General features: G+C 43.0%; 1 protein-coding gene across 1 annotated transcript in view; it reads right to left on the bottom strand.

Moving 5' to 3' along the window:
* The window catches only part of LOC127443629 (protein FAM184B-like), a 61,646-nt gene extending 43,729 nt beyond the window's left edge, over window positions 1-17,917 (bottom strand). The window contains exon 1 of the mRNA XM_051702342.1: window positions 17,478-17,917. Within this exon, the coding sequence (XP_051558302.1) occupies window positions 17,478-17,624 (147 nt within the window). The 5' untranslated portion in view covers window positions 17,625-17,917. The remainder of the gene's footprint in view (window positions 1-17,477) is intronic.
* Window positions 17,918-18,571: the final 654 nt, after the last annotated feature.

The following is an 18,571-nucleotide window of genomic DNA, read 5'->3' as shown; positions in this document are numbered from 1 at the left end:
TTGTGTGATGTTTTGAACACTCAGGTTTTGCTTTGTCCCAGACTCTGTATTTTGGGTGATGGGGTGGTCATGCATTTAGGGGATAATCACATAAAGAATTGGGTTCTAACCAGTCTCATGATCGGCAGGCAAGTAATTTTAAGGGGTTGGAAGTCAAATGGAGCACCCTCTTTTTCAAAGTGGTGTGTGGAAATGGGGATGGTAGCTGCATTTGAAGAGGCGGTAAGTAGAAGGCTGGGGTTTAGGGACTTATTTGCTAAAAAATGGGGCAAATATTTAGTTTTTTGGGGGGACTCTCGGGGAGGGGATGTGGAGAGTGTAGTTTAGTTTAATCATGTATGTTTATTATTATTTTATTTATTTATCAGTGTATATATATAATATTTTTATTTTTATTTTATATTTTTTTTTTTTTTTTTTTTTTTGGATTGTGTGTGTGTTATGTGGGACCACAGGGGTGTTCATTAGAGGTCAGGGTTGGATTGTATTAGTAGGGTTTAAATGTAAAATGTTGATTCTTTATATATGTGTTGAGTTTTTTCCACTGTCATGTGCATATGAATCAATAAAAATGTTAATTACAAAAAAGATATGTGAAGAGGATGTGTGGGGCATCCGGAAACAAAAGACAAGGAAACCACAGGGCCCAGACGTGTTTCACCCACTTGTCTAAAATCCTGTGCAGACCAGTTGGCCCCCATCTTCATACAGATCTTCAACAGATCACTGGAGCAGTGTGAAGTTACCTGCTGCTTCAAATGCTCCACCATCATCCCTGTCCCAAAGAAACCCAAAATCACAGGACTTAATGACTACAGATCTGTCGTTCTGACGTCTGTGATCATGAAGTCTTTTGAGAGACTGGTGTTGGCCAACCTGAAGGACATCAGTGGACCCTTTCTGGATCCCCTTCAATTTGCTTATCGAGCAAACAGGCCTGTGGATGATGCAGTCAACATGGGATTGCATCATATCCTGCAACATCTGGACAGACCAGGGACATATGCAAGGATCCTTTTTATGGACTTCAGTTCAGCTTTCAACACTATCATCCCAGCTATTCTCCAGACTAAATTAAACCAACTCTCTGTTCCCACCTCTATCTGTCAGTGGATCACCAGCTTTCTGACAGATAGGCAGCAGTTAGTGAGACTGGGGAAATTAACTTCCAGCACCTGTACGATCAGCACTGGTGACCCCCAGGGATGTGTGCTCTCCCACTACTTTTCTCCCTGTACACAAATGACTGCACCACCAAGGACCCCTCTGTCAAGCTCCTGAAGTTTGCAGATGACACTATTGTCACCGGCCTCATCCAGGATGACGATGAGTCTACATACAGAAGGGAGGTTGAACAGCTGGCTGTCTGGTGCAGTCAAAACAACCTGGAGCTGAACATGCTCAAAACAGTGTAGATGATAGTGGACTTTAGGAGGAACACCCCAACACTGACCCCATTCAACATTCTGAACAGCACTGTGGCAGCAGTGGAGTCATTCATGTTCCTGGGTTCTACCATCTCGCAGGACCTGAAGTGGGAGACCCACACTGACTCCATTGTGAAAAAGGCCCAGCAGAGGTTGTACTTCCTTCGCCAGTTGAGGAAGTTCAACCTGCCACAGGCGCTGCTGATACAGTTCTACTCAGCAGTCACTGAGTTTGTCCTCTACACTTCAATAACTGTCTGGTTTGGTTCAGCTTCGAAATCGGACATCAGAAGACTACAAAGGACAGTTCGGACTGCTGAGCAGATTTTTAGTTGCCCCCTGCCCTCCCTTCAAGAACTGTACACTTCCTGAATGAGGCAAAGGGCTGGGAAATCACTCTGGACCCCACTCACCCAGCCCACTACCTTTCTGAACTGTTGCCTTCTGGCTGGTGCTACAGAGCACTGAGCACCAGAACCATCAGGCACAAGAACAGTTTTTTCCCTCAGGCTATCCATCTCATGAACAGTTAAAATTGCCCCATTTAAGCAATACTTATATATATTTTGTCTTATCGTATATTTCTATATATACTTATATTTTCTATGAGCTTTTTATTTTTATTCAAATTTTTAATTTTCTCTTTCTTGTTTTATTGTCTGTGCACTGAAAGCTTCTGTCACCAAGACAAATGCCTTGTATGTGTAAGCATATTTGGCAATAAAGCTCATTCTGATTCTGATAACAGCTTCCACTTTTCTGGAAAGGCTTTCGGTCCCACTTTATATTAGGTGTCTTTAACTACTATGTACTAACATTAAAATACAAAAAATATTATGTAATTATTGTGTAACTACATGTTTTTCTGCAAAATTCTCACAAGATTCACATTTGCTGCTACCGAGGTTGAGGTACGGGTAGGTTTAGGGTTTAGGGAAAGGGTTGGTGTAGGGTTAGGGGTAAGGTTTACAGTGTAACTACAGATGTAATTAAATGCAGGTACTTTAAATGTAAGTGAAAAGCAACAACACTTATGTACATAATGAGTACATTGTATCAAATGCTTAAGTACATAGTAGTTAAAGACACCTAATATAAAGTGGGTCCAGGCTTACCACTACATGTTGAAACCTGGCTGTGGGGGTTTGCTCCCATTCATACACAAGAGCATCAGTAAAGTCAAGCACTGATGTTGGCCAATGATCACAATCGACATTTCAATTAATCCCAAAGGGATTTTCAGTAGGGATAAGGTCTGGGCTTTGTGCTATCCAGTCAAGTCACTGAGATCTTTACTACACCCCTTTCTACTGAAAATGTTTATTTAAGGAGATTGCATGTCTGTATGCTTGATATTTTTTAACCCTGTTAGTAATACGTGTAGCTGAAATAGCCAGACCTGTTCATTAAGAAGGGGTGTCCACATACTTTTGGCCATATAGTATATTTTAAATGCTGTTTAGTTTGTGAGGGTCATACAGTAAATTGAAAGTGTATTTAAGTGTGTAGGCATATGAGAGAGTCCTAATATTACATCACTTTGGCTCTCCATCAATGTGTCCTAGCCATAAGGCACCATGCCTGGGGTGTCATCAGATTCCCGACGTCTCACTCATCCCTCCAGCGGCTCGTGTATTACCGTGACGCCTGTCTGTCTGTTGTTAATCGCCACCACAGCAGAGTTGGGCATTCCGTATGATAAACTGCCAGCAACTCACTCTCTCCTTCTCTTCACTCACCCGCTATAACTCTTTTCTCATCCCCCACAGTGTTTCTATAAGCAATATGCCTTCTCTCTCAGTCTGTCTCCTCTTTCTATTTTCCCTCTCTCTTTCTCAGTCCTTGAACATGAACTCTCATGTTTTATGGTGCACAGAATAAAAGGGAAAGTAATGTCATATACACTATATTGCCAAAAGTATTCGCTCATCTGCCTTTAGACGCATATGAACTTAAGTGACATCCCATTCTTAATCCATAGGGTTTAATATGACGTCGTCCCACCCTTTGCAGCTATAACAGCTTCAACTCTTCTGGGAAGGCTTTCCACAAGGTTTAGGAGTGTGTTTATGGGAATTTCTGACCATTCTTCCAGAAGCGCATTTGTGAGGTCAGACACTGATGTTGGACGAGAAGGCCTGGCTCGCAGTCTTCGCTCTAATTCATCCCAAAGGTGCTCTATCGGGTTGAGGTCAGGACTCTGTGCAGGCCAGTCAAGTTCTTCCACACCAAACTCACTCATCCATGTCTTTATGGACCTTGCTTTGTGCACTGGTGCGCAGTCATGTTGGAACAGGAAGGGGCCATCCCCAAATTGTTCCCACAAAGTTGGGAGCATGGAATTGTCCAAAATCTCTTGGTATGCTGAAGCATTCAGAGTTCCTTTCACTGGAACTAAGGGGCCAAGCCCAGCTCCTGAAAAACAACCCCACACCATAATTCCCCCTCCACCAAACTTCACAGCTGGCACAATGCAGTCAGACAAGTACCGTTCTCCTGGCAACCGTCAAACCCAGACTCGTCCATCAGATTGCCAGATGGAGAAGCGTGATTCATCACTCCAGAGAACGCGTCTCCACTGCTCTAGAGTCCAGTGACGGTGTGCTTTACACCACTGCATCCGACGCTTTGCATTGCACTTGGTGATGTATGGCTTGGATGCAGCTGCTCGGCCATGGAAACCCATTCCATGAAGCTCTCTACGCACTGTTCTTGAGCTAATCTGAAGGCCACATGAACTTTGGAGGTCTGTAGCGATTGACTCTGCAGAAAGTTGGCGACCTCTGTGCACTATGCGCCTCAGCATCCGCTGACCCCGCTCTGTCATTTTACGTGGCCTACCACTTCGTGGTTGAGTTGCTGTCATTCCCAATCGCTTCCACTTTGTTATAATACCACTGACAGTTGACTGTGGAATATTTAGTAGCGAGGAAATTTCACGACTGGACTTGTTGCACAGGTGGCATCCTATCACAGTACCACGCTGGAATTCACTGAGCTCCTGAGAGCGGCCCATTCTTTCACGAATGTTTGTAGAAGCAGTCTGCATTCCTAGGTGCTTCATTTTATACACCTGTGGCCATGGAAGTGATTGGAACACCTGAATTCAATTATTTGGATGGGTGAGCGAATACTTTTGGCAATATAGTGTATCTGGGAGACAGAAATGGCTGCTAGCTTTATGGCTATATAGAACGATACCACACATAACTTAAAGTGCACATAGTGTGGAAAAGACTGGTGGAGATGGAATATTAGGTCAGAGAAAAAAGCAGATAAAAAGAGAGCTGTCAGAATTAACACGTTAATGCATGCAATTAATTAAAAAAGTTTAAAGTGTCAATGTAACACATCAATGGAAAGGAGGCGGCGAGAACCGGCTTGACAATATAAATAATATTTAATGAAAAACTGAACCAAAAAGACGAACACACACAGGTGTCAGACAGCTGTCCGTAACTCTCTCTCTGCCGCACTGCCATCTCCAGTCGGCCTTTAACCCTCTCGGGCTAATCAGCCCAATTAGGGGCCGGGTGTGCGGAATCACGACCCGGCCCCGCCCTCCGCCCTGCCATGGTCAATTTTTCTTAATCGCGATTAAAGCATTTACTGTTAATACAGCATAAACCAGCAGAAACACTGGTTGGAAGGGCAGAACCTTTTTAATGTGTCCGCTTGGAGTCATTACACTGATGCACACTTCACAACCTACACACAACAGTGCTTCCGTGTCAATGATAAAATTATGGAGAAAGGACCTCTTAACACTATTTGATAAACAAAACAAGCCCAGATGGGACTTGTGATAGAAATCAAATATTTTTCAGCCTATGTAAGGCGCATTCTAATAACCGCAGATGCACGTCAAGTCTTAACTATCACCAAAAAGCAGAATGAGTGTGCTTTTCATGTGGAGTTTAAAGCGCCGCTTGACGCTGATGCAAATTCTGAACGCAGCTTCATGATTGCTGTAGCAACGCGGATAGCCACAGTCTACCAGCTGATTAATATGTAGAGGATTTAAGAGTTTAAGAGATTTAATGCCCATTGCAATAAAAATGCAATCTATGGGGAGACTAGTTCTTTCAATTAGTCGACCTCCCAATTAAACTTTGGGAAATGTTTAATGTTACTTAAATTGTTGCTTTTTTAGTGCATTTCTAACTTTATACTCTTTATTTGAAAAATGTTAATAAAACACTATATTGTTACATATTGGTTATTTTTTTTTTCCTAAGATGGAAATAAATGCATTTTGACAGGAAAAGAAGTATATACAGTATACTGTCAAATTTCAGCACTTTCAAAATCTGTGATTAATGGCGATTGGCTACAAAAAAATTATGCGATTAATCGTGATGTAAAAAATTTAATCTACTGACAGCACTATTTTAAATAGAAAGTGCTGAAGTACCAGTGTCTATCTCTCTTTCCATTCGTCCAAGTTAATGTTGCACTCACTAATTTTTACCTGATTATAAAATGTTTTTACTCCAAAAGAAATGAATAGTAAGTTTTAAACATACAATTGAGTTTGCATACCCTTTTTTCATAAGTTTGCACACCCCTTCCAGAATTTATAAAAAAAAAAAAAATAGAACAGATAAAAGATATTTACATATCCCACAAGGCAAAATAATTCACACAAATCATCCACGCAGACCTGAACAGTTGGTGCACAAAACACGATGACGGTAACAATCAACAGATAATTTTTTTGATCATGAACAGATAATTTTGAGTAGAAAATGAACTTCAGACTTCACAAAACAAGAAGTTACCAAACATAACAACAAAATCAACAATAAAAGCGGTGTAAATCAACTTGCAAACAGTTAAACCACGCAAGCTTATTAATTATTCAAGCCTGGTGCATGCTGGGAACACCAGCTTCTAAAGTTAATAAAATGTACTCATTTCATTTACCTGTGAAATTCACTCAAATTAGAAAATAAATATGACAAGGTTTTCTACTTTAGGATTGATACATGATGGCGCATTGTAAAGATAATTAACAATCATAAATAATATTTACTTATAAGCTAGAACATTCATTTTTACATGTTTGATTTGAGTACAAATATAGAACTTAATATTTTCAAGTTCACGCTTTAACTTATTCAATTTAGAAAGTACTAAATATTTTCTGCTATATTTACTTCACAACAAAATATTTTTTTTTCAGTATAAATAAAACACAAAATGCCATTTTTATGTTTTTTTAAATGATAAACATCTTGCAGGGGACGAGGCATGTAAACGTATGCCTTTAAATGTATGACAACTTGCTTGAGATGAAGACTCCAGTCTAGTCAGTAACCTTATAAAAGCTTTTTTTTCCTACATGGAGAGGGTCCCCAGAGGCCACAATTTTATTATTACATGACCACCAAAATCTACTAGATTAATCACAATATCGCAGTAACTGCCCTATTATTGGTAGGGTTGCCACCTTGGCCATGTCAAATTCCTGGACAACCAATCAATGACTGAAAAAAGTACTGCTAATCATAACATATTTTCATGACTGTTTACTCATTGTTTGAAACAACAAATAATTTAGTTAAAACAATAACTTCATTTTTATTAACTTATTATTTACTTATTCTGTTCCTAAGCAGTTTACTTGAGTTTATGGTTCTGTTACAGATCGCTACATCTTATGACTCCATACTAAACATGTTCTGCATTCTTTGCTTAAGGAAAGGAAAACAAAGGAAATCAAATAAATGTACATAAACATTGGGGATAATATTCTAAGTGATAAATAAAAGTGAAAACTGTGTCATCATTGACACATCCTGATGTCACGCGAAACACACTGACAGTGATTTTTTTGTTTCAGTGAAACACAAGACATTTAGATAATCACTAAAAATGAATCAGACTTTTGAAATGCTTCATATAAATATGGGTTTAGGAGAGCATGTTTGATCAGTTTCTTCTCCTTATGTGATTGCGTTAGAAAAATCTTCAAATTCCGGGACATTTGAGTCCCGAAATGGAATGTAATTTTTGCAGTGCACATGTACAAAAACCAGGACAATCCCAAAAAATCCTGGACAGTTGGCAACCCTAGATATTGGACACTTTTATTCATTGAGTAAATGAATCATGGCTGACTGTGAATAGTGCATTTCAACAATGGCATCGTTAACAGAAAACTATTGCTTTTAAATGATGCTGCATCCATGCCCCTAGGTGTCAGTGTAAGTCCAAGACGACTTCAATATTCACCAGCACAACATAAACAAAAAATGACTGAGTACACAGTTAAACTGAATATAACATTCATTTCTGATATGCCTAGTGAAACCTGAGTTTGCATGTGTCTCTCTCTCTCTATGGAGAGTCCTCATAAGGATAGCCACACCAACGTGTGTGTGTGTGTGTGCGTGCGTGCGTGCGTGTGGAAGAGAGTGAGTGAAACACTTCTGAAAAGTCAATTAAACATGGCCGTTCAGCTACTGTGTGTAACCAGGTTTTCTACAGAATCTCAATCTGGGGGGAAATAGTATTGCGCTTGAATGTTATTTATTGATACATGTGCATGTATGTTTACATGACGATAGAGAGAGGGATTCTACACAGCTATTGATACTCTAGCTCACATACCCAGTGTGATGGGTTTGAATTTCAAGCCCTGACCTACTTTTTTCAATGACAGTGCTTATATGTTCTTCTTTAACCCCAGTGGACCTTCGTCAGGGTAGACACCATATATAATTTGATGAGAATGAAAACAAGACTGAGGTAAAGAGGGAAAATATAGTCAATATATCTTCAAAGGTTGCAATAGGTTTCAATACTCATGAAACACTGAAAAAAATACCTTTCCAAAAAAATTAAAGTAAAAAAAAAAAAAAACAACTCTGGAAAATGTGTTGTAAAAATTTGTGTTGAATTAATACCTTAGACAGTACAACCTATCTATGCCTCAGAGCTTCGTTTTCATTTGCATCAAATTAAATGTGGTGTCTTCCCTGACTAAGGTCCATAAAACTTGATACACACTCTCTTCACCCTCCTTTATAGACACAAATGACAGTATTGTGTAAATGGCTATTACAGCCTTTAACCTCTATATTTTCATGGTTAAACTTGATAGTTAGCTTAGAGGATAATCATTTTTTACATTGTTGTGGAGCGGGACGTGGTCGTGTGTCTGTCACTGGGGAGAGAGGAAGCGGTAAGGACCATCACCTGGTAATTAATGATGCGTAACACCTGTTTCTCGTTACAGTGAAGACGGAGATGGGCTTAAAAAGGCCGCTGAGAACGCCAGGGAGAGTTGCGTGTAGCTGAAAGCCACGTCTGTGTCTGAGAACCTGTTTAGTGTTACGTGAAGCTGAGAAGCCTATACTTTGTCTGTGAAGCTGAACGCTGAATAAAAGCTGATTTACCTGGACTGCCAACCCACTTCCTTCCTGGTGAAACCTTTACACTGGTGCCGAAACCCGGTAATTTGAAGGAAGAAGACTGGTTGCTATGGACACCTCACCGCTGAGCGAAGTCATCCGCACCCTGACTAGCATCCAGGAGACCCATCACCAAGCCCTGCTCACCCAGGAGCATCGTTTCCAGGAGCTCCTCCGGGCCCAGTCCGAGGATCGGCAGGCTCTACGGAGCTGGTTAGCTCCAGACGGATCCTCCACCACGACCCCGGAGGCAGCGATGAAGCCGCAGCTTCTCCTGACAAAGATGGGCCCTCAGGATGACCCAGAGGCGTTCCTGGGCCTCTTTGAGCACTCAGCCACCGCCTCCGGCTGACCTCAAGCCCTCCACTTGCTACCGCTGCTTTCCGGAGAGGCCCAACTTGCGGCACAACAACTGCCAGCTATGGACCGCCTGGACTATGTGAAACTGAAGACCGCTGTCCTGCAACAGGTGGGCCGCACCCCCGAACAACATCGCCAGCGGAGTGAAGTCGGCCTCCCATTTGCATTTGCCCAGCAGCTCCCGGATGCCTGCCGAAAATGGGTGCTAGCCAGGGAAGGGCGTGCCGTGGAGGACATAATAGAGCTGATGGTGCTGGAGCAGCTGACCGTTCGTCTGCCAAAGAAGACTGCGGAATGGGTCCAGTGTCATCACCCCACGTCGGTGGATGACGCCGTCCAGCTGGCCGAAGCCCACATGGTGGCCTACCCCGAAGCGGCGAGCAGTACAAGTCTCTCTCTCTCACTCTCTCTCTCTCTTACTCCCCCCTCTGCCCCTCCCTCTCCACCCTCTCGACCTGTTCCCGCCCCCTGGAAACGGGGGGAGGATTTACCCAAACCGGCGCCCCGCTTCCGCGGGCTGCACTACGCGCCAAACCCCTCCCCTACCCCTCTCCGTCGTTCTTCCCAGGGGGATGTCTCCACCGCCACAGGTGCAGCCGGGGAGACTGGGCCAGTCTGTTGGAGTTGCAGGGAGCTGGGACATGTCCAGGACCGGTGCCCGGTGATGGAAGTGGGGACGTGGATCCAGGTCCCCGACATGCCACAGGCTGCCCCCGATTGAGCTGGGATGTATCGCATACCGGTAAGGGTTAAGGGGCGTACATACCAAGCCCTGTTGGATTCGGGTTGCAATCAAACCTCTATCCACCACAGCTTGGTTCATGACGGGGCTTTGGGTACAAATCACAAGGTGTTGATGAGGTATGTGCACGGGGATGTTCACGAATACCCAGTAGTGACCACTGTTATTCAATTCCGGGGTGTAAAACATAGAGTGGAGGCCGCGGTTAATTCCCGCCTCACCCATCTGCTGATTTTGGGAACAAATTGGCCGGGGTTTAAAAGATTATTGAAAGCCTTATGTGTGGATGTGTCCTGCAAACCAAAAACACGGTGTGTGATGTGTGACGCGATGGCTGGGGAGACGGAGCCGGGGCCGTCCGCGTCTGCTCAGCTTCAGAAAGATGCAGGAGGGGAATCCTCCGGTGTTCCCGCCCTCCGTGGATTCCAGGAGGGGGACTTCCCTCTAGAGCAGTTGCGTGACGAAACCCTTAGGCACGCCTTTGGCCAAGTGAGAGTAATCGATGACCAGCAGCTCCAGACGGACGTCGCCCTCACACACCCGTACTTTTCAATTATTAGGGACCGGTTGTATCGAGTGATGCAGAACACTCAAACCCATGAAAATACTACCCAGCTATGAGTCCCGAGGAGCCGTCGGGAAACACTTTTCCAGGCGGCTCACCACAATCCTATGGCGGGTCACTTAGGACCAGAAAGAACACTACACCGTTTAATGGCCCGCTTTTATTGGCCAGGCATTCGCGGGGATGTGCGCAGATGGTGTACGGCATGCCGTGAATGTCAGTTGGTGAATCCACCGGCCACCCCAAGAGGGCGGAGCACGGGCCAGAGGTGACGTTCAAAGCCGATCCATTCGCCCCGGTCCCCTGTGGAAACCACCTCTCACCGTACCAGCTCACGGAGGTGGTCCGGTTGCAAAAAGAGTTTGCCGACGTGTTCTCTCCTCTTCCCAGTCGGACTAACCTCATACAACACCATATCGAGACCCCACTGGGAGTCCTAGTGCATAATCGGCCATATCGCGTACCCAAACACAAGAAAAAGGTGATTCGGGACGACTTAGAGGCAATGCTTGAGATGGGAGTAATAGAAGAATCGCACAGCAATTGGGCGAGCCCGGTTGTTCTTGTACCGAAGAGTGATGGGTCAGTCCGGTTCTGTGTTGATTACCGGAAAGTCAACACGGTGTCTAAATTTGACACGTACCCAATGCCCCGAATTGACGAACTGCTCGATTGGTTGGGTGCGGCTTAATTTTATTCGACATTAGATTTAACTAAGGGATATTGGCAGATCCCCTTAACTCCATTATCCCGAGAAAAAACTGCCTTTTCCACACAGTTCGGATTACACCAATACGTCACTCTTCCGTTCGGTTTGTTCGGGGCTCCCGCCACGTTCCAGCGCCTCATGGATAAGATCCTCCGGCCACATGCTGCATATGCTGCTGCCTACTTAGATGATATCATAATATACAGTAATGACTGGCAGAGGCATTTGCAGCATCTGAGAGCCGTCCTGAGGTCGCTGAGGCAGGCGGGGCTCACGGCAAAAAAAAGTGCGCAATTGGGCGGTGGAAGTACAGTGTCTGGGGTTCCACTTGGGTCATGGGCAGGTACGTCCCCAAATTGATAAGACCGCAGCGATAATGGCCTGCCCACGTCCCAAGTCCAAAAAGGAGGGGAGGCAGTTCATGGGGCTGGCTGGCTATTACAGAAGGTTTGTTCCTAATTTCTCTGATGTCACCAGCCCCTTGACTGATCTCACTAAAAAGGGGCACCAGATCCGGTCCAGTGGACGGAGCCGTGCCAACAGGCTTTCACGAGAGTGAAATATGCACTCTGTGGCGGGCCGCTTTTACATGCTCCTAACTTCTCTCTCCCCTTTATTTTACAGATGGATGCATCAGAGAGGGGGTTGGGGGCCGTGCTCTCGCAGGAGGTGGAGGGGGTGGAGCGCCCCATGCTGTACATTAGTCGTAAGCTCTCTTTGAGGGAGACTAAGTACAGCACCATCGGGAAAGAGTGCCTTGCCATCAAGTGGGCGGTCCAAACCCTCCGCTACTACCTGCTGAGGCGGGCCTTCATCCTCCACTCGGATCACGCCCCGCTTCAGTGGCTCCACCGCATGAAGGATCCCAATGCGCAGATCACTCGTTGGTACTTGGCACTTCAGCCCTTCAAATTTAAGGTGGTCCACAGGCCGGGGCCACAGATGGTTGTGGCTGATTTCCTCTCCAGGAATGGTGGGGTGGAGTTGGCAGGCCGGACGTTGCCTGGGCCTGAGTCGGGCGGTGGGGGTATGTGGAGCGGGATGTGGTCGTGTGTCTGTCACTGGGGAGAGAGGAAGCGGTAAGGACCATCACCTGGTGATTAATGATGCGTAACACCTGTTTCTCATTACAGTGACGACAGAGATGGGCTTAAAAAGGCCGTTGAGAACGCCAGTGAGAGAGGGAGAGTTGGTGTAGCTGAAAGCCACGTCTGTGTCTGAGAACCTGTTTAGTGTTCCGTGAAGCTGAAAAGCCTGCTCTTTGTTACATAAAGCTGAAAAGCTTATACTTTGTCTGTGAAGCTGAACGCTGAATAAAAGCTGATTTACCTGGACTGCCAACCCGCTTCCCGCTTCCTTCCTGGTGAAACCTTTACAATTGTGTACACATTATCCTGCAGCATCAAGGTGTAAAAAATGCACTACTGAAATTCCAAGACTCTATTGTTCCCAAAGTCCAAAATATGGGGGAAAGTGCATTTCAGTGTGTTTGCTTCCTTGAAAATGTTTTGACTTCTTAATGAACTTTAATTTTGTTCTTATATGCATTACATTTTGTGTGTTCCAAAGTTGCTTACAGTATTCTAAATGCAGTAACCTGGGGTTAAGTGCCTTGTTTCAAGGGCATAATGTGTGGGCAGGAGGGGTATCCTGATAACTGTCCAGTTCACATATTTACCACCAAGATTCAAACTTGCAACATGTGTTCCCACCTCAGCTTAGAGGTCTGCTACCCGACTCAAACTTCAGTGTTTCAAGTGTAACATTGGGTTCAGGTCAGGTTCGGTAGGGGTGGGCAATATAGGCAAAAAATCTTCACAATATTCTTGAAAGTTTTGGTTGATAACGATATACACTCACTGAGCACTTTATTAGGAACACCTGTACACCTGCTTATTCATGGGATTATCTAGCCAATGTGGCAGCAGTGCAATGCATAAAACCATGCAGATACAGGCCAGGAGCTTCAGTTAATATTCACATCAACCATCAGAATGGGGAAAAATGTGATCTTAGTGATTTCGACCGTGGCATGATTGCTGGTACCAGACGGGCTGGTTTGAGTATTTCTGTAACTGTTGATCTCCTGGGATTTTCATGCACAACATTCTCTAGACTTTACTCTAGAGTTTATTCAAAGAGGTCAACCGAGAATGGCCAGACTGGTTCGAGCTGACAGAAAGGCGACAGTAATTCAGATAACCACTCTGTAAAATTGTAGAGAGCAGAATAGCATCTCAGAATGCACAACCGTCGAACCTTGAGGCACATGGGCTATAACAGCAGAAGACCACATCTGGCACTTTATTAGGACCATAGTATTCCTAATAAAGTGCTGAGTGAGTGAATATGCCTTTATATGCCTACACAGTAATGTTTATACAGGAAATGTTTCGCTATTTACCACATTTTTACAACATTGACATTGCAAAATGCTTTCTGACACATTTTAACACATTTTAGTACCAAGTCGATACTAAAATAAAAAAGATGTTATGATACCAGTGTTTCTGCAGTACCAGTAGTACCGAGCACCGACTCAATTTGGTCCCTGTGCGCTGCCTGACTGACACAAGACTGCTTTCAAATGCTCACACATTTAAGAGCGCATGCGCTACTCCTTTTACACTGAAATTGACAATTAATCAAATTAAAATAGTGATATGTCCTAGTGTGATCATTAAACTGTGTGATTATTAAACCGCCAATTTAATTTAATTAATACATTCTGAATGTGCTGCGCGCTTCAGCACACACATGAAAAGTTCAGCTTATAAGCTGAAAACAGACTTATCAAAACCCTACATTTTATGAGCATTGTGCGCTGTGCTTGATGTAGTAAATGACAGAAGAGAGCACACATTTACTGCAGACTATATATTTACATATAATTAAATCGCAGCATTTTGCGCTTTAATAATCACACTGGACCACCGTCTTAACCAGAGGTGTGAAACTACAGTAAAAAACAGAACGGAAATGCCTTAATGTCAAAATAAAAGTTTGATTCAAAATAAAAGCTCGACGGGAGAATTAAGAAATCGTGACAGAAATATACTGCATACAAACTACTGTATAGAACAATGCAGTATTTACTATTATAATAATAATAGTTATTATATATTTAAGCAATATCACACAAGCAAGAGTGCTGTTGTACTAAACAGAAGATTTTGTATCAATTTATAATGTGATGCTCTGTTGTGTAGCACTTTATTTGACAAAAATAAGACCAATTTTGTATTTTGTATTATGCTGTAAGGATCTTTTTTTAAGCACTTCATTAACGGAGTAAAAAAAAAAAAAACACTTGATAAAAAAAAAAAAAAATGCAATGATATGTTGAAAAGAAAAGTAATTGTTCTTTTTTTCAAGTTTTATTCATTCAATTAGACACTATTTTGATGATCGGTGCTTGGGTTTTATACACGCAAACAGACGAGTTAGGTGCTGTTCACACTGAATGTGTTTTATGTGTGCATTTGCATTGTTTTTCAACAAAATTTCTATGTAAACATGTGCTGGATGGGCATCTTTGTCCGTTGTGCTGCGTCTTGCTGTTTTTCAGCATCTTTAGCAGGACCGCCGCATTTTTAGATAGGTCAAGTTAAAAAATTTTTTTTTTTAAATGCATCTCGAGACACCTGCATTCTGTTTCATTCGTTGTGCTGTGTCTAGCTCTTTTTAATGCAGCTGTCCCAAATATTCAACATTCTGAAGAAGTTCAGGTTGCAAAGAGAACTTCATGCAGGGGCGTAGATTCCAGGTGGATGGAGAGGAGTGAGCCCCCCAATAATCAAAACAAGCAATCACAACATGTCATTTGTTACACATGATTCAAGATTGTTCTTCACCCGGCAACATTTCAGCACCTGATAAACGGTAAGCCAAATGTTTTTTCCCCTTTTGCTCTGTGCTAAGGGGCTGCTGTGCCTTGTTAAAACAGTATATGTTTAATGTGCTGTTGCAAAATTATTGCTTTGAAAAGAAATTATAAAGAGAGTGAGCGATTCCAGGTTTGGGCTTAAAATTATACAATTACAGTCGGGTCACGCGGTCTCGGGTACTGGCAAATGCCCGTGCAGACCTCTACCTCAGCTCCCCCTGGGCTGCCCTTCCTCTTGACTTGAAGACTCTTCTGGACTGTCCATTTGAAGTCTATTATACCTACACTAACAGCACCCACCCAGGCAGAGCCAAGTTGGAGTTGGAGCCAAAGCATCGTAGAGACTTTCACAGTAGCACCTTTTAAGAACTCAAGAAGCCTATTTACATTAGGGCTGGGTGAAAGGACGATGTAATCGGATATCGACGATGTCTTATAAAGATCCCGATGCTGATTACGAACAGATGATGATCGACGATATCGAGAAATGACAAAACCATGGATCTGGGAAGGTGGCAAATATATTAAACAGTGGCCAGGGTGTGAAACTAGCACCCGCCACCCGCCAAATCCGACGAGGCTGAATCCAGTTCGCAAGTTCCTCGTCCAAATGTAATTCATGCGCGGGCCATTTTGCTCATCTACCCGCAACAGGCGGGCAACCTGTCTCGGAGTGACACATGACAAGAAATGCTGTTAGTCACAAAGACATGCACTTGAAGAAACACTTTATTATATTTTTAAGAACAGACAAAAGAAAAGCCGTCAGTGCTTGTGTCAGATTCGCTGTTTGTTCAGAGGTGTGCAGCGCAAGCCTGTGTCGCAGAACAAGCTCATGTAAAGTGTTTTCACTCTTTTTTCTCTGTTTCAATCGTCTGAAAACTGTTTGCAAGAATAATGTTGTCTATGAGAATGCTGAAAATTATCTCCGATCATCTCGGGAGGTGCTGTTTAATTCGCTTTATTTCCTTGCGGTTGGCATGCATTGCAGATTCCGTGATGCAAATGGAGCCGTTGGAGATGGAAAATGTTTGGATTTGGGGAGGTGGTTAAATAAGATTTTTTGATCACTTCTTCGTTTTATTGCTTTTTTCATTTAGTTTAACGTGCAATTTGAATTTGTCTTTTGCTTATGTTTTTCGTGTTTCAATAAATGAATTACATTTTTAAAGCAAAATCAATAAAGCAAAAATATTCACCGACCCTCAGCAGGGGGGTTGACGATGTAATCCGATATCGCGATATTTTTAAGGCAATTATCGCAAAAAAATATTTTTTACATATCGCACAGCCCTAATTTACATGTCTAAATAAATGTGTCAAATGCATTCAGATCCACTGTGTGTACATTCTGCCCAATAGAAAATATGAGTTTGGCCCTTGTAAAGATGATCAAAAACTTGCAAGGATTCTTACATAAAGTACTGTGGTGGTACCATGGTACTAAATGATTATTATATTAATGTACTACTGTATTTACATAGCACTCCAAGGTACTTCAAAGAATACCATGATACTACCATGGTACTGTACAGGGTTCTGTTTATTACAAGAAAAAAAGCTGCTTAAGCATCTTAATAGTAACAATTATGATACATACTAAAAAACTGAAACCTATGAGGTTAAACTTTCTTTTAAACTGAGCTACAGCAGTAGGCTGCCATTGCCTTCACCCAGCTCAAACAGTCTATCACATTTACCCAAAGCATGTTACTAGAGATAACAAAACCATGAATACATGACAACTGGATACAAACAGTTGCTAGTGAATGGGGTTTTTCTTAGCACACACATCTAAACATGACAATTGCTGCACACTTCTTTTGCTTGTTTCCAGTTTGCACCATGGGTCACATTATTAGCTAGACAAGACCCATTTGATGTGTAAACTTTAGTGGTCTGTATGTATGACCTAGCTATTAACTCTGTGAATACACATTTAAAACGTTTTCGACCATCCATCTGAAGACAATGTATTCGTATTCGTGACTTGGATTGCCTTCTGGCTGCCTCTGCATCACCTGTGATGGAAAGTCACTGATGCCAGTACATTAAACCCTGTTGCATTCCTTCCTCAGTGAAGATATGCCAGTGGGTCAGGCTACATAAACACTGATATATAAATAATAAATATTTACAGACCATACTGTCGTTATTGTAGTGCCTTTACATAGAATTTTTTTGCTTAAAATGTGCGCAGTAGACTGGAGTAGGTCGTCCTTATTTTCTTAATTATTTGTAACACATATTCATATAGCTAGCCTATGTACCACATATAAACATGCATCACTGCGGTAAACGTTAGATAGACAGTAACACCAGGGACCTTATAGCGGTATCGCCGTCTAGTTCGATAAGTGCTGTGCTTACCTTTGTCAGCTGCGCTATTTTCTTGCACATTTTCGTGTGCATTTGATAATCATACATTTCCTGCTCCACATTGGAAACGTCAGCAATAGCGGTCCCATTACAATCATCGCCGGGTGGCTGGTTCATTTTCCCAGCGCTGGAAGCCATAACAACCCTGGAGTCTTCCGTTAGATCACGCTGATCAGTCACAAATGATCCCCTGCGCAACACCCTGATCCCCTCTACGTGCTCCTGAAGGAAAAGTCCTTACGACAGCCGAAATCATTCTGCACGATGGAGAGACTGGCGAACACTCTCCCGCTCCGTCGTAAAGTTGCCCCCGGTGAGCGCTCAGCTCACACCCAAATGCCATCTGGGACAAGGACAAGACTAGGCTCCGCCGCCCCGCTGAAAAGGACTCAGTTACGGCATGTGCCCCCAGCCCGGACACCTGTCTCTCACCCGGGGCGTGACTTTAGTCTTACATTACGAGTCACGGGTACTGCATTGAATCGTAACCCCTCCCATAAACCAATCCACCCGCACGATCGACATTCACACAATACAATCATTTCCACAGCTCTGAGTCAGAGCCCAGTTGCTCACCTTTATTTGCGAATGTTTAAGCATTAAGGGTTCAATTGCCTAAATTATTTTATGTTATAAACAATTCTCAAAGCACATTGCAAGACTGGCAGGCTGATTAGAAGAAAAAATAAATAAATCTTGATGTCATTGATTTTTTTTTTCTTTCCGAATCGTAGAGGGCGTAAACCTCACAACGATTTTTTCTGTCCTTTACCATTGTTGAATGTCTGACTTTACAACATGACCCCAGTAAAGATGCCAATACAGACTGTGCAACTTCAACTGTCTTCTGTGTCAACTGTACTATATACTTCTTTTAGGACTTCACTCAGGATTGACAGCTTGAAAGGGCAATAGTCATCAATACGCGTCACCTTGTCTCATCTGGAGAGCGCGAAATTAAAATTGTGCTGCACAAGCAAAAACAAGCTGTAGCGCTAATTTGTGTTATATTTTGCCTGGGAAAAAAGAGAAAAAGACAGAGTGTCTGGAGTAATGCTGCCTTCATGTGCTATCGGAATTAATCT

Source organism: Myxocyprinus asiaticus, chromosome 7 (assembly GCF_019703515.2).
Source record: "Myxocyprinus asiaticus isolate MX2 ecotype Aquarium Trade chromosome 7, UBuf_Myxa_2, whole genome shotgun sequence".
NCBI classification, from domain to species: domain Eukaryota; kingdom Metazoa; phylum Chordata; class Actinopteri; order Cypriniformes; family Catostomidae; genus Myxocyprinus; species Myxocyprinus asiaticus.
Note: the sequence above shows the minus strand (reverse complement) of the source record. Positions and strands in the feature narration are given on the sequence as shown.